Source organism: Prinia subflava, chromosome 3, assembly GCF_021018805.1.
Source record: "Prinia subflava isolate CZ2003 ecotype Zambia chromosome 3, Cam_Psub_1.2, whole genome shotgun sequence".
Taxonomy (NCBI): Eukaryota; Metazoa; Chordata; class Aves; order Passeriformes; family Cisticolidae; genus Prinia; species Prinia subflava.
The window spans coordinates 92003122-92019449 of NC_086249.1; the positions used below are offsets into that span (position 1 = coordinate 92003122).

The following is a 16328-nucleotide window of genomic DNA, read 5'->3' on the forward strand; positions in this document are numbered from 1 at the left end:
TACCAAGTATTTTTAAAGAAAAACATTCTTTGTTTGCCAAGCTTTAAATCTTTTCAAAAAAAAAAAAAAAAAAAAATCAAGAAAAACTGTCATCCAGTCTTAGTTTTAGGACTTTTCAAGTCTCAACGTAAGAGTTTTGTTTTAAGGGTTTTTTTTTTTTACATTTTAATTAAATCTACATAAAAAGGGTTAAGCAGAAGAAAATCAAATAGAAGTTGCTGTTACTGTCTCATGTTTGACATTTAACTGCTGATAGATAAGAGTTATCTAATGCAATAGTAATTTAATCAAATGCCACAGCCTCTGGTAAATTTTAGAAGAATCCAACTGGGATTTGAAGCATTGTTTTAGCTGCACTTCTGGTCTTGGTTTCAAGGTTTGTTTTCACTTGTGACAGTGAGACCAGATCTTCATCTGCAAAAAGCAAAGTTGATTTTGCCAGTCACTTGTGCAGTGAATTGAAATCCCAGTTTTTAATTTTGGTTAGGGTTTTTTGTGGCTTTGGTTTGTAACATTTGTTCTTCCTGGACATTCTATATTTCATTCTATATTCTATGTTCATACAGGAGTTTCAGTAGTTTCCTCTGGGCTCTTAGAGAGAGCATTAAATTCCATGTGGTCAGTCCATACAGAGGGAAAAATTGTAGCTTCTTATTAATTTAAGAGTGGGATTAAGTAATATTTGGTGGTAAATTATGTGCATAAGAGTGTTTCTAAGGGCACACCTAAATTTTTACTTGATGTGCTTCCAGGAAGTACTGTTTTCAGGAAAACAGGATAAACTAGAAGTAGTGATATGCTTTCTGCTGTCCTGTCTGACTCACTCAAGTACTTTGTCTATAGAATTCTTAGTTCAGAGATTTTCTGTTATTTTGCATACAGTAGATTTTGTGACTGTTGGTACCTCTAGGTAATGATGTTAAGAGATAAGAGATGATAAGAGATGATGGTACTTTGGGGGTGCAATTATCACAAATTAAATGCATTCCTGTCTGCTTTTTAAAAGACATGAATCAGATTCATGTCTTTAAAGTTACAACTTAGAGGCAAAATTTTGTTCTGCTATTTTTGTCATTTTGGAAAGAAGCAAGGAAGCAGCAAAACCAAATAATTACTTATTACATGGTCTGTGGTTTGATATTTGCATTATTAATAATAATTCATATTAATAATATGAAAGGAAAATCATATGGTGAATTTTGGCATTTTCTTGCTTATGTATGTTGGTTAAAAATTGTAAATCAGTTTACAATCTTTCATTTAAAATAGTTAATTGTTCTTTTGCGTAGGGTGGAGCATATCATGATCCACACACAGAAGATGGAGCATCTACTAAGGAGAATAGAATTCTGTATAATGACCCTGTTCCGAGAAGAGTTGGCAGCTTTTACAGAGGTAATTTCATGGTAGATCTTTCCATTTAATCAAGAATTTTAGCATGGAATATAAATTAAATAGTAGAAATTGATACAGAGACTTAACATGAACAACTACAAAAGTTTATTGGAAAAAGAATTGTTTCTCAGCCTTCACAGGGTGAGTTTACCTGCTAGGTTGTTTGCAGGAACTGCACTGGTACCATATTGTTTATTTGTAAATGATAGCTCACTTTAATGGGAAAGCATATCCACTGCAGTACCTTGTACAGCTGAATATAATTTATCAGGGCAAAATTGACAAAATTAATTAATATAACCAAAGTAAGCAGTTAATTAATATTTTTAATTTTTATTTTCAATTCTTATAAGGACTATTTACACCTGTGCACTTGTAGCACACAGACATACTTACTGATCTGTTTCAGACACTGTATTACATGGAAGTGTAACACTAGCTTTTCATGGCTTGAAACCTGTGGCATTTCTTTTGTTAAGACTTACTAAAGACCAGGGTTTCCTACATGCAAGAGCACACTTACATAACTCCAGTTCAGAATAAACAATAAAACTGGTCTGTGTATGGACACACAGAAATAGATACTGCTCTATTATGGCGATTTCTGAGCAGCTGCCTCATGGCTAAACCTGGGTAATTGTTTTGAAAAAGATGATAAGAGGCTAATTACTGTCCTGCAAGTGTTAGGAGGCTTGTGTGGCTCCCCTGAACCTTAAGAAGTCCCAATCAGCTGAAATTCGATTATGAGTCAGCTAATAGCCTTAAGCAGAGTCACAAATCTCCCTCTGATCCTCTTCAGGTTGATCAGTTGGCTGATGACCTGATTTAGACACGTTAAAATCTGACAAGCCTTGCAGGAGTCCCACTGCAGTATTAAAACCTGTGAGCAGAATTAAAGCTTGTGCTGTTTTCAGTGATGCTTTCGAGTGTTTTTGTTGCAAATGCAACAGAGGATCCTTATGAATTCTCAATCCTTAATTGCTTTCATTAATCCCTAAAAAGCTTCTAAAAATTGGACATGGATTATCCTTCATTTTTATAAAAGTTCTAAAGAAGAATGACCTTCCATAAGTCATGTGCTAAAGAAAATGTAGGTCTGGGATTTATTCAATTCCATATTACAAACAAGAGAGTTTTTCCTCTTCAACTTTATCTATCAAACAAATATATTTTATATGGACTTTATCATTGCTTTGGAAAGATGTCATTATATTTAAAATAATACATTGATAATAGTGTATATGCAAAACGGGTGATAATAGTGTGAAAAAGGTGAGTCCTTATTTATATAATCTTTAACCTGTGCATTAGAACAGTATTTATTAGCATATACTTTTGTACTACAGCTTGAACAAGAACTTAAAGATGCTGTTTTGATAGATGGTGTAATGTGATGCTGCATTAATGTTCCAACTAGTGTCTGGTCAATTTTTAATCCAGTGAAGGTATTTCTAGTGATATTCATAATTATAATAAATTTACATTCTAGATCTGTGTACAGTTGTGTATTTTCAAAACCATGGTGTTAAAAATACATAATACCTGATTTTTATGTTTTAATTTTTAATGGATTATCTCCTAGTTACATTAAAAATCTTTTTTTTCCTTTTTTAAGGTCTAAAGTGAAGGCAAAGTGTAAACTGTAGTATTTCATGTCTTCAGTAACAGTATTCTAATCTCTTATGCTCTTTCCTGTGTTTAAATATCAATCACACTTAGAGCTCCCTACGAATCGAAGTGTTCTCAAAACTTTATAACAATTTACCCAAGTTCTGATGGTCTCGTCTTACAACCAGTATTGCCCTGCAAGGATCACCCAAGTCAGGGGTTTTTCAGTCATACACAGAACACAGCCGTGTCTGTGCTCTCCGGTTGCTGTGTGAGGCAGAGAGAAGCAGAGGAGCGGGCGCTGGGGTTTTTGGCAGAGCTGCTGTACATTGTTTGTTTCTGTGCTCAGTTCCATCTCCGCGTCCAGAGAGTACCTACATAGAAAACAATGTGTCCAACAGAGCCTCGGTGTTACCAGCAGACAGCACGGCGGTGACCAACCACCCCAAGAGACAAACCACCTTTGATACCTGGTGAGTTGGAATTTGCACACACCAGTAGAGAATGGCAGGAGGAAAAAAGTGGTTTGAACAGGAGGAAAAAACCTTTTTCTTGAGATTTGCAATTGTCCCTGTGCTTATTTGCTTCCTCCAGCTACACTGGCATAGCATGGCATGTTTTCTGTCCCCTTCTGAGCAGCAAGAAATCCTTCATTGCACCCATAACATGAATGCATTCAAGTTGATATATTTTTGTCCAGTCCTTCACAATTTTTTTCCTGCTATTAGTCTCTAACTAAAGATAGTACAAAGTGCTTGTGTGTGTAGTATGTATAGAAATTTGTGGATTCCCAGAAGCATGAGTTGTTAGACAAGTGGAAAAAATATCAAAATGCATGTTTCATATATAAAGTAATACTATATTAATGAAGAATATTTTCACCCTACAATGGGAACTGCTGCTCTCTTTGTTTACACACAGAAGGAAAATAATACATTCTGTGAGAAAATGGACTAAGCAACAGCTTAATGGTGTATATTGATTTTAAAAGATTAAAAGCATCACATGGCTTGATTATATAACATAGAGCACCTTAATTATGCTAATAAAATGACAGCATATACATAGCTTTGCAGGATTTAAAGGGAAATACCTTAATTTTGTTTCTCTGAAAGCTGTTTGGCTTTAAAATACTCTTAATCTTATACTTTGTTGGATCATATAAAGTACATTGAACAAAAATAAGCAGATGGAGCTTCACAGGATTGATGGGAGGAACGGACTGCATACATTTGCATGGTTCAGCTATGCCTTGTACCACTCACTGAAACACTTCTCTCTGAAAGGGCCATGAAGTCATGCTATCTAAACTGTTTCAGTGGTTTGTTGACTTAATGTGTTTTCCCACAAATAACCAGTGAATTATGTGCTTAAAAGACAAAGGGGGGTGGTGGGTGGTGAGCAGTTGCTATTTCAGCTTGTGTTCTGGTTTTATACCTGTGTCAGTAATAGAAGATGTTTACTCCAGAACCCTTCTCACCTGCTCTGATTCACTAGAGTCTGCTTCCTGTCCTTCAGTAGCTCCACCTACATCCATTTTCTGGAAGTTAGCTGAGGAAACCAGTCATTTGTGTAAAAAGGTGGTTCTTATGTTGTGACTTATGTGGCTAAAAAAGGTATTTATTCCTGCTGTTGAACCCTTTTACCATTTTACATTGTCCTTCGTAACCTGGATCTTTCTATCTTGCCTATAACATAAGACAATTGGAATCTTGTTTTGCTTTATATATCATTCAGCAATATATTGTCTTGACTGCAAAGAAACATGTAATTTTTTTTAACTCTGAACTGAAAAAAATAGCCTATGTTATTAGAGCTGGTTGGGAATTTTTTTTATGAAGTACTCTTTTTTTTGTTTATAATGCCAAATTACCAAAACCAAAACTTTTCAAAGGAACTGGCTGATACCCACTAGCCTTTTATTTTGAAGATTCTTCAGCTCCAGGATGGAATTGCCAGTCAAAACCAGAGATACTCTCAAAATAACAAATATTTTGGAGGCAGCATTATTTTTTAGAATGCAAGGAACTTGAATGCAGGGTCTTGGTTATTTAAACCAGAGGCTTGAACCAAGATCTTAGATCTCAAATGAATGTCCTTAACCAGAATTCTGGAGTGCATTGTCTGGTTCCCTCAATACATTCTCTTGAAGCTGTTTCATCATTAAAGCAGTGAGAGGAGCACAGAGGTGCTGAATATGGCCTTTGGAAGAGGCCCTTTGTTAACTTTGAGGCAGATAGATTTAAGTCCTTGCTCCAAATTACTCCAATATTTTCACAAAGTGGAACAGCTCCTTTGACAGAAGAACCCACAGAAGAATAAGCATTTCTTCTTACGAAATGGAAAAAATAGCAGTACCTGCAACACCAAGTTACTGCTATTTTGGCATATGCTTATCTTTCTCTTTTCTTTTCCTACTCCCTATTTTCCCAAAATGTTTCCTGCCCAGCTCTACATGCTGACTCTGTTCAAGTTGTCCTGGCAATGGTCTAATGTTGTTGCAAAATTGTTCTGTGCCATAAATGCAGCTTAATCAGATTCCTGAGTGGTGAAGAGTCTGTGTTCCTCTACTTAATTTTCTGTATGGAAGTTGTGTAAATGCTTATGAAAATGTCAAAAGCTCTAATGCAATGTGATTCTGCTTACATCGATTTTATGATGAAGTAAATATTTGATGTTTGACTGACATACCTAACTGGTACATGACAATTCATCTCGAATTATGAGTGACATGTATTCCACCTGGACTTGCCACTACTGTAAAATACTGCTTCTCATATTGCTCTGTGTTGCCTTTCTTCTGTCAAAGATTCTGTGAATGTTTGCTAGACTGAATTGTCACAGATGTTCCCTTGTCTTTGTGTGCATTTTTTTGCTCTGTCCCCACTGTCCTGCCTTTTAAAATAAAGATGTTATAAACTTGACTTTTGTCATCAGATTTTACTCTTAAATTACTAGATCATTTCTGAACTTCAAATAACTTGATATGAAAAAAGGCAAAATTTTTATCCTTCTAGAAAATAGTTTCTTTTCTATAGTTTAATTTCCTGTAAATTACCTTGAACTTGCTCGGTTTTTTTATTGATACAAGAATAGATGTTTTATTCTCTTTTACTCATACAAGCTGTGTCCTGAGCTGGTAGGTATAGGCAAGATAATTGTATTCTGCCAGTGTGCCAGAACATTGGCCTCAGTTATCTTTACTGCTGCCATAGTTCTAAATATCCCTTTAGAATCAATTCCAACATGCAGGAGTGTATCTCACATCATATTGGAAGTGTTGGCATTGACTACTTACAAGATATTGGGGGGCTTCTGGAAAGCGTTTTTGTTTAGAGCTTTTATGTCCATACAAATGTAGTCATGCAGTGACAAGCAGCTTGTCATATCTTCTCTAGCATATGTCATACATTTCTGCAAAAATAATAAAAAAAGGAACTATACATATAATATTACTATTTTTATGTGTCTATAATATATATAAACACACACAAAATCTCATTAAAGAAAAGAAAAAAAATCTCACTCTCAACAAGAGTAAAAGACTTAAAACTTTATTCACTATTCAATTGCAAGGTTCCAGAACAAAACAGTATTTTTTAAGCAGGAGATGACTGACTTTTATACTGCTGTGTCAGCAGCAGTGTAACTTTATAGTCACACTTACTGTTCCTGAAAGTGAAAGGTTACCAGCATCTGAGCAAGTTAGTTCAGAGCATGTTCAGCTGTGTGTGCAGCATGACTGTTGCTGCATTATAAATACTTTCCAATTCTTTAATGGAATTTTTGAAAAAAATAATCAGGAAATTGGAAATTCTGAATGGTATACCGTATATGAGATAATAGATCTGGGGTTTATTCCAATTAATAAATCCTTCATTTCCACATGACAAATTAAAAATTTGCAGCTGCAAACAGAGTTCAGATTTGATCTTTTGATTTTTAAGCTTTCAGTGCCAGACTTTTAGACCATGAAGTTTTACTGTGGGCTTCAGTTTGTGAAATTGAGATTCTTATCTTGATCTATTTGAATTGTTCCATTAATTTCTGACATTTTCTTGCCTTTACTGAATGGTAACTGTGTAACTGCCCTTTAAGGGTCTTACTTTGAGTAAAACTAATAGCTAACTTGGAGAATTAGTGTTTGTCATTTATCTTCCAGAGAAAAGTTCAGCTATTTCAGTAACTCCTTCATTAGGCAAAAACCTTACTCGTGTAATTGTGATTGAATCAGTAAAGGGAGTAGTAGAGGGTTTCCAAGCCAGGCTGCCTGCTGAGATGAGGGTTCCTGAAGAATAACTAAAACAAGCATGAGGAATTGCCTCCCAAAAAGAGCTGTCTTCAATACAAATCTCTCCATGGCAGCATGAATGCAACATGCTTCCTATTTTTCCTTTGTAGTTAATGTGAAAGCACATCAGCTTGCTTGCCCCATGCATGTTTGCTGCTACACCTCATTGCACCTGCATGAAGCTGGATACCTTTCCTACTAGGGCCAATGAGTAACAGTGATAATCACAGAGTTTCTGTTTGTACTTAGGCCTTTTCCAAGTGTTTCAGACCAGAATAACCAATGTGTTCTACATTGTATGTCCTAAGCATGCAAAAGGTACTCAAAGATGAAATAACAAAGCACAGCACATTTTGGGTTCTGCTTGAGAATGAGCTCTCTGAGTGGGGGCTCTTCTCTAGGGCTGCTCTTACTTGCTGCTGAAACAGACTGCACATAAAAGATTCTGGTGGAACTGTTTGCTTTCAAGAGCTGAAGCTTTATGCAAAATACCAAAACATTTGCAGTATGTTTGTAAGAGTTTCATGTTGTGTGACTCTACCATACAGATTTTTTTGATAATCATGATTTTTTCCTGTACTGTCCATTATCTGAAAATCATCTTTTGGGATGCCTAAAATATCCCAGTGTTTCATCATCGATCAAAATGTTCTGCTCTATTTTTACTCAGTACAAAATCCTGTGTTGAAGCTTCCTGCTATAATGCTATATATGTTCACTCTCTTCACATAATGAGCATGTGTTTTGAAGCAGTTGCTTTTCAAGGTCAATGCTTTTTCAGACAACTGTACTGCAATATGAGTCATAGGACTTAATGACATAAACCATTCAGTATAAAACCACTGGCTTTTGGGTAAGCAGCAATTGAAAATGAGCAGTTCTCAGCCCCTTATTTTCCAATTCTCTCAGGTCACTGTAGCCATAAAGAGGAAATCATGGTGCAGAATTTCATTTCTCTCCTCTCTGCTCAACTGCTTTGGAGAGCAGTTTTCTCATCCAGGTTCAGTGGGCCAAAGAAAAGAATCACAGCTGAGTGAATCTCTGTCTGAAAGTATGGCAAAAACTGTTCCAAGCTTCACTCTGAAGATTAACTTCACCTTTTAGAATATAGCATCTCCATTTTGGAACAGACTTTGTAACTGAAAAGCTATAGCAAGACATTGAACATTTTTAAAGGATAGTGTAAAGTAACCTTCTGGGGTCTTGCTTATGATCTGGTTCCTCAGTGGGCAACAATCATTGGGTTGGTAATTTGCACTGGGGCTGTGGTTTGGGAGATGCTTGCAGATGTGGATGCACAGGAGCTCCTTTGAGGAAAGGCTCAGAAGATCCTTAGCCCCATTTACATGACTCTCTGAGTACAGGCAGGGTACTTGGGGTGTATGCCTTCCTCCAGCTTTTCTAACAAAACAAGTAAAAATCATTTAGTAAATAATTCAGCAGGTGTTCTGTCTGTGTTAAGTCAGACTCTGAGTTCACTGAGTCTAAAGCTATCAGTAGTCTTTACTCTTTGGCTTTCTCCTTGGTGCTTTAAGTGACTTGTGTAAGAATGCCTTACACTTGTCACATTATTTACCAAATACAGGGATGTGACAGCAACAGCAATCCTTAGCAATCCAATATATTTAAAATATGTGTTATAAATATAGTAATTACATTAAACTAGAGTTTTTTTCCCTGTAGTATTTTTATGTCCACATTATAGATATATATTGTCATGCACCTGAATGTACTTTCTGCATCTAGATACAAGTTCCCCAAAATCTAAATTAGGAAAATCTCTACCATATTTCCTGCCTATGAATCTTTTAGCTAAGACCATTCTCTTAATGAACAGTTGCAGTCTCTTACAGGATTTAAACACTGCATGCATTTATACTTAGAATCAGGTAACATTTCAAGCTTGAGGTGGTTTTGTGTAGAAATTGAGGAACTGATACTACCTACCAGAGTGAAGATGTTTTATCAATAAGGAGGATGACTCCAGTGATTCCCACCCCAATTATGTTTTTCACATTTATTTTGGAAAAAAAAAATCAGCTTGGCATGTAGTAGCAGCTGAATCACCAGCTGATAGCATAGCATTTAAAGCCAGAATTAGAAGCCAGTGACAACTATATTAGACAGTTAAATGTTGCTACATTACAGTTGCTCCAAGAAAAGCTGCTCCTGTTTCTCATACAGAGCCCTTAAAACTGTGGCTTTGCTTTAGGTTTTCCATCAAGACAATGGAATAATTTCTTTTTTTGTTTTCCTACAATTTAAGTGTGAAAAGGGACTATTAAATGACATGGTATGACCTTCTGTATTAGTTGCTGTTAATTTTGTCCATCCTCTGGGATCCAGGCCCAGAGACAGACCTGTTGGCTGTGTTTTTCCCAGATGAGTATTAGGTCCTGATTTGAAATGTCAAGGATGGGAAGTCCACTTCACAAAGGAGTTTGTTCTGGCAGTTAATGATGTTATGGTGAATATCAGTGCCTTATTTCTAACATGACTTTTTAGGCTTCATCATCCACCTACTTGTTCTTGTTATGTCTTTGCCTGTTAGTTTAAAGATTTTTCTGGTATTCTGTAATTTCTTTCTGGATAAGTAGTTGTGCATCATGATCAAGGAAACTAAATATTTGGGCTGGTTTGGCTGTGTTTTTAAACACACTAAAGAGATTGAAATCTCTGAAAATATTTCTGTGATGCTTTCCTGCACCATTTTGTGTTTTCAAGCTATTTTAAAGGGCACTAGAACTGCATTCAGTTACATCTCACCACTGTCCTTGTAAACCATCTTTTTACACTGTATAAGCACTTTACATACCTGTTTATTGTGTATATTGAAAGTAACATGTTATTTATCAGCTGTAGTTGCTTCAGACGTGTAAGTTCAGAGTTAAAAGGCAGAAGTTCAGTCTTCAGGCAAGTCACCTGTTCCATTTTTGGGTCACCTCCTTTTGGCAGCTCTGTCTCACTCACGCATAACAAACTAACTGAAGGTTTTAAGTTGAAATGGACAACAGTAGATCCCCAGCTTCCCCGATGATAAATTTGGAACCATGTCAGCAAGGGTCAGGAAGTGCAGTTGAAAGTGGATCTCTGGCCAACTTTGCAACTCCTGGTTCTCCAGCAAGCAATGGATAAACTGGACCTGTGCTTTTATAGCTCATCACCATTTGTATGTTCTCTCAGATATGCTTTCCATTTTTCTTAAAGACCTCGTGTGTGATATTTTGGTTTGAATATTAAATTCTGGCTTAAAAGAACACATGCATGCTTTCCTTTTCCCTAAATAACTATTCATTGGTTTGAACTAATCATTTTGCCCTAACACTGTGTACCTCCTGTCCCTTGTAATAAGTCTGTCTGGTATTTGTGTAATAACCCTGGAACCAATGAATGCTAAAACATTAAGTATCTTTTTACTTTAATCAATAATTTGCATTCTTTGGCATCAGATCTCAGTATTACACAGAATTTACAAAGTAATACCATAATAAAATTTCTCTTACAATACCTTATTTCATATTTAGGAAAAGTCCTGAAAACCTTAACAGTCACTCAGAACAGCTCAAGGAGAAAGAAAAGCAAGGTTTTTTCAGGGCAATAAAAAAGAAAAAGAAGAAATCTCAAAATGTAAGTATGCAGCATTTCTAATAGTAGAATCCTTTTATTCATTTTGAATTATGCCATTTTAATATGGTAGATTAGTACAGTACCTTTGTATTATTCATGATTGTGTGTGTGTACACTTGTTCTTTTATTTTCTCTCTTCACAACATGAAAGTCAAATTCTTCCCCTGTTGAGGGTTGATTTTTCTGCCCTTTCACATATTTCTTCACTTACTAGCCCTGTGCACCTTTGGTTGCATTCAGACCCTTTGAGAGCCAGTTTTGATGCAAGTTTTAAGGAGATGTTGCAACAAATTCTTTTTGAGGCTATGGCAATACCATTCCAAGAACAGTAAATCCATTGTTGCATGTCCCCAGAGCTTGAATAGTTTCAGGCACCCATACAGAGAAAATGAGATTGTTACAAATGAGAATTCTTTCCAGTTTTTTTCATGGAAGTGTCTTGGTATCAGCTCTGTCTTCTTGCTGCATTCCATGACTGGAATAAGGATGATGTGTCTTAACCATTCTTAAGTGTTTTGTGTTTTGTTGAGGAAATGGATTGTGGCTTTTGTTAATTCAGTATAAGTCTTTGGTCTCTCATACATTTTGTTATAGTTTTTGGGAGGGAGAAAGGACTTTCTTTTATCAGACAGTAGTGGTATACGAACATTTCACAAAGTTTATTATTAAGATATCCCTAAGAACTGAAGTAACCTAAACATAATCTCATTTTTAAATGACAGCTCTGGAAACAGTAAAGCATTTAAAACTGTAATGTTCCTGTAAGTGTAAATGCAGTTAGAGTTTTGATTCTCAGAATTGAATAAATCATGCTTACTCCTGGCAAAGGGGAATTTGTTAATGAAAATAATTACTGTCAAAGAGTAAGGTGATATGACTCTGAGTGTTGGTGGAGGGCTGATCTGATGAAAATTGGGAGAGAGGAGTGATTATCTTTTGCTTTTTGTTGTTTTGTTATTTTTTAAATTTATTTGGACTGTGTGGAACATGTGCATTAACTAGCACTCAGAACTGCACCTCACCTTCCTTCTGGGCGGGATTTACAGCAGTGGCATCCACCTCTGCTTCTGAACTTGCTCACCCTCATACCTGTGTGCAGTTCAAATATGATCATTTGTATTAAACAACTGAACTAACTGTCTAGATTATAGCTCTGGCACTGTTGGATACCAAAGTGTCCATGTAAGGGTAACACACCTAAGGCCATTGGTTCCAGTGATGCATGTTCAAGGAAAAAAAAGAAAAAGAAAAAGAAAAGGTGGTTAATTTGCATTGCTGTCCTGTACTATGATTCCAGCCATCCAGACATGGTGGCAGACAACACTCCAATAGCTCAGCTGATAGAGGGCGTATTAACTACCTCCACATTGAACTGTGTGATAGAAATATATACTGGATTGTGTTGCCTCTCAAAATCTGGCATTTTACAAAACACCTAAATCAAAGCTCCATGATCTATAGCCACCAAAATCATTGCTGATTACAAGCCAAGGCACATTTATATGTAATCCTTACTCCTGTTTCTTCTCACTCTTAAGAAGAGGAGTAGAGTGGAACAGAGAGAGAGAGAGAGAGAGAAGGGAAAAAAAACCTGTAACTAAAGCTGGTTTCTCAAAAAAAAAAATGAATAAATTAGTGAAATAATACAGTGATTCAACTCTTTCACCCTCAGCTAGAAACTTGCTGAGATCAACTTGAGTTTTGGATCAAACCAGAGCAAGAGAAACCTCCTTCCATTTCTGTTTACAGCTGTTTACCAGGACAGCTGTAAAGTATCTAGGCACAGACTGTACCACTGATGTGTGTACAGGTGTCTGGCTCAGACACTGTTCTTTGTTCTTCTTCATCTGTTAGTTGAAGACATCTACCTAACAAACATTGGGACAGCCTTCAGGATCTTCCAGCACAAAATATAATTACTGCCTTCAATTCAGCACCAGATTTGGTGTTAGTAGTAAAAGCTGTTCACAGCACTGTAATATTAGCTCTTCAACTACACATACAGTGCTTTCTGTGAATTCCTATTAAAAATCTTAATAGACAGCTTGTGGCTACCCAAGGGGTTTTTTTGAGACCTACAAGTATGAAATTCCAGTTATTTACTCAAACACAGACTTTCAAGAAGAAATAACAAACTAGACCCGAGGACTGTCACAGAGGTAGGAAGCACATAATAGCTAGCTGTGATTTGCTTCTGATGTCCTTTGGCAAGTCTCATTTTGCTGGTGATCATCATCAATGAATCGTAAAAGAATAGCTGAAACTGGGTTGAAGACATCTCAGTAATGTCATTCTCAAAATATCTGATAGCCCAGAATTGATCCCAGTTGATCCTCACGCTCCTTCCTGCAGTTTGTTCCCATGAATCCCCAGGGTTCTCCAGGTGCAGTACCTCGTGGGGTAGCAATTGTTACTGCCTGTCATGGGAATTCTTTGCAATATTGTTTTTGCAAAGCTGTTCTTACTATTCTCCTTTTCATCGTTTGAACTGTTTGAGTAATGTAGCAAAAGGTTTTGGGGATTATTAAAATCACAGTTTTATGTCATCTGCCACCAAACAATTTGATATCCATGAGGGTTGTGCACAGTGTCAGTAGGCACTATCTTCAGAGGAGCCTGAGTTTTGCAGATTTTGGCACTTATTTCAAGCTATGGGTCTGAAGAAATTACCTGCTTTGGAAAAAACTGTTGCAGGTGAGCATTTCTCTTAGCAATGCTTTCGTTCCTTTTTAATTTACTGAATCTGAAACAGGAAAGTCCTCTGACCATAAAGTTCCTAACATAAGCTATGCTAATTAGTGATTTTCATTAACTTGGATGAAATCTAGAAGCTGAGAAAGATATTTGAAAGCCTTTGCTGTTGGTAGTGCACTTTTCATTGTATTTAGTCATATAATAATTCTATTGCAAAATGAAGATTTCTTCTGATAGACAGGAAAAGGCAAGGCACAATATATGTGCCCTATGCTTGTTTGCACCTGAGCAGGGGAGAAATAGACCCATTTATAATTCTAGTACCTTATAGTTCTGTTTGCTGTTCATGCTTCCACTGGTAAGCTCTTCGGTTGTGCTCCAGAAATTAAAATAAACAGCCAGTGTACTTGCGGCTATACGTGAAGTTGCTAATGGCATCTTTATGTTAGAACTAAAATAATTCACCTTGGAGCCTCAGCTCTTATTGCAAGTTAAAAATAGAAGGCTTTATTTTCCCTAGAGTAACTATCAACTGCTCATTCTGAAACCAACTCCTATTGTTGTTAGCGTATCTTTAATATTTTTTTAATATAAAAATAAGAAATGTCATACTGCTGTAGGTCATTATCAAAAATAAAAATCATTGCCAGAGTTACAGGATTTAATTCAAAGCTCAGTAAAGTCAACAAGAGCAACCATTTATTTCCAAAAGCCTTTGAAATAAACAAATTCTGTATTCCTAATGAACATGTATATTAGAATAGGTGTGCTGATCTTTTTTTACATGCTTTCTATGCATTGAGTTCCTTGAATTTGTTCCATAGGCTTTTTTCAATCATTATTGTATTTTCCGAAAGGAAATTATAGGCTTGATAACATGTATTGTTGAATTTAAAAAAAAAAAAAAAAAAAAAAAGAAGAAGAAAGAATGAAAAAGAGTTAACATAGTACGGGGCAGATCTCTTGAATTGAAATACTGTGCATTTAGTTTTTGTGTCTTATATTGCAGACAGACTCAACCAACGGCGAGAATCCAAGCATCAAGAAATCCCTCTTTCCTCTTTTTAATTCAAAGAATAATTTAAAGCATAGTTCTTCTTTGAAAAAACTTCCTGTAGTCACTCTACCAATGGTATTAATTTTTAAGTACAGTAACACTGTAAAATGCTCCAGTAAATTTGTTTTCCTGACTACTGCAGCATGTGGTTTAATTTCATGGTATCACTTCCTCTTCATGCCAGTTAAGTATCTTGGGCCAGTTCAATAAATTTAAGTAAAATTGGCAGTTTTGCTGAAACAGATTGTGCCTAAAACCCCTTTTTTTAGTATTTGATATAGTGAAGATGTAACATACGTTGTTCCAGAGAGAATGAGCCTTGGGAGTAAGACTAAGGGAAGGAAATAGTTGTGAAATTATGTATGTTTAAACTGTCTCATTATGTCTCATTCACGAAGAAAATTAACCTGGTTTGGTTTATAACTATATCATAAATACATAAATTTATACAAAATACTCCTTTATGTATAAATTTTAAAAAATCAAATACTAACAATGGATTATCTGGAAAGAACTTTAGCTCATGTGTCTGTTGTATTTTTGTTTGTCCTGATTGTTCATGACAAAAGACAGCTTGCATTGAAAATAGATTATATTTTGACTGTCCTCTTTTTACTTAGAATTTTTGAAATCAGATAAAAAGCTACATGTAAGTTTTAAATTACCTTTCTGCCATAAAGTTTCAGCTGTTTCTTAATTTTTGCTTTAGTTTGGCATATTTATGGAGGAGAAGAAAGATGGGAAAGAGAAAGCTCCTGGTTTTGTGATGTCAGTCAAGACATCAGTTTAGAGGGATTTTGGTCTGCTTCACTCTGGAGCAAATTTATAGAACTGATCCATGGTCTTAACTGCAGTATGGAATGCTTTTTAAATGAAGATGAGGCTCAACAATATTTTGGTTTTAATTTTATTTTTGAGGCCTTGTTTAACTGCTCTTTCTTACAGCAAATAACACTAACAGCATGTGAATGCTTTAAGGGCTAAGGGTAGAGCAAATCTGCATGATGTCCACAGCCACTTGCTCTTACTATGGGGACAGTTATTGAGAGGTCATTGCAATTCTGCTGCAATAATGGGCTTCACTTGGGTTTTTTAATTAACTGTGGGCAATTATTTACAGCTACTCTTAAGAAAATATTAGGAGACCAGTATTTAATGTTTTGTTGCAGATGCCTAACACTGAAGGTCAGGATCTCTTGGCATTACAGAAAGCCATTCATTCTTCCAATCACCAGAGCAGCAGGCAGAAGGATTGGCATCCTGAGAAGATGACAGAAATCCAGCCTCATGTAAGTGGCATTATATTAACTATATATTAATATCACTGATATATCTTGACAGCTTTTTCTCTGGTGAATAGAAGAATTGCTTTTGATATTGCTTCCCAGCTTTCTAATTCCTTGCTCACTGGATATAAAAAAATCATGTACCTGCAGTCCTGCATAATTTTTTAAAAATGTGGACATGAATGACAAGGAAAAGAGAGACTAAATGTCCTCTGTCAATCTTTGAGCCCACTGAAATATTGGTTGTTTTTGTATTACAGGCAAGCAGTGTTTCCATGCACATCTGTGGTAGCAATGCAGTGCTGTACAAAAGCACTGAGCCCTGAAAGTACAAAACCACTCAAGTCAGCCCTGTAAGGAGTGGTGAATC

The 16328-nt window shown here is 36.0% G+C and overlaps 1 protein-coding gene across 1 annotated transcript in view; it reads left to right on the top strand.

Moving 5' to 3' along the window:
• The window catches only part of CDKL5 (cyclin dependent kinase like 5), a 139462-nt gene that overhangs the window by 113879 nt on the left and 9255 nt on the right, over positions 1 to 16328 (top strand). Inside the window, exons 13-16 of the mRNA XM_063392909.1 lie at positions 1290 to 1395; positions 3353 to 3476; positions 10819 to 10921; positions 15842 to 15961. Of these exons, the coding sequence (XP_063248979.1) occupies positions 1290 to 1395; positions 3353 to 3476; positions 10819 to 10921; positions 15842 to 15961 (453 nt within the window). The remainder of the gene's footprint in view (positions 1 to 1289; positions 1396 to 3352; positions 3477 to 10818; positions 10922 to 15841; positions 15962 to 16328) is intronic.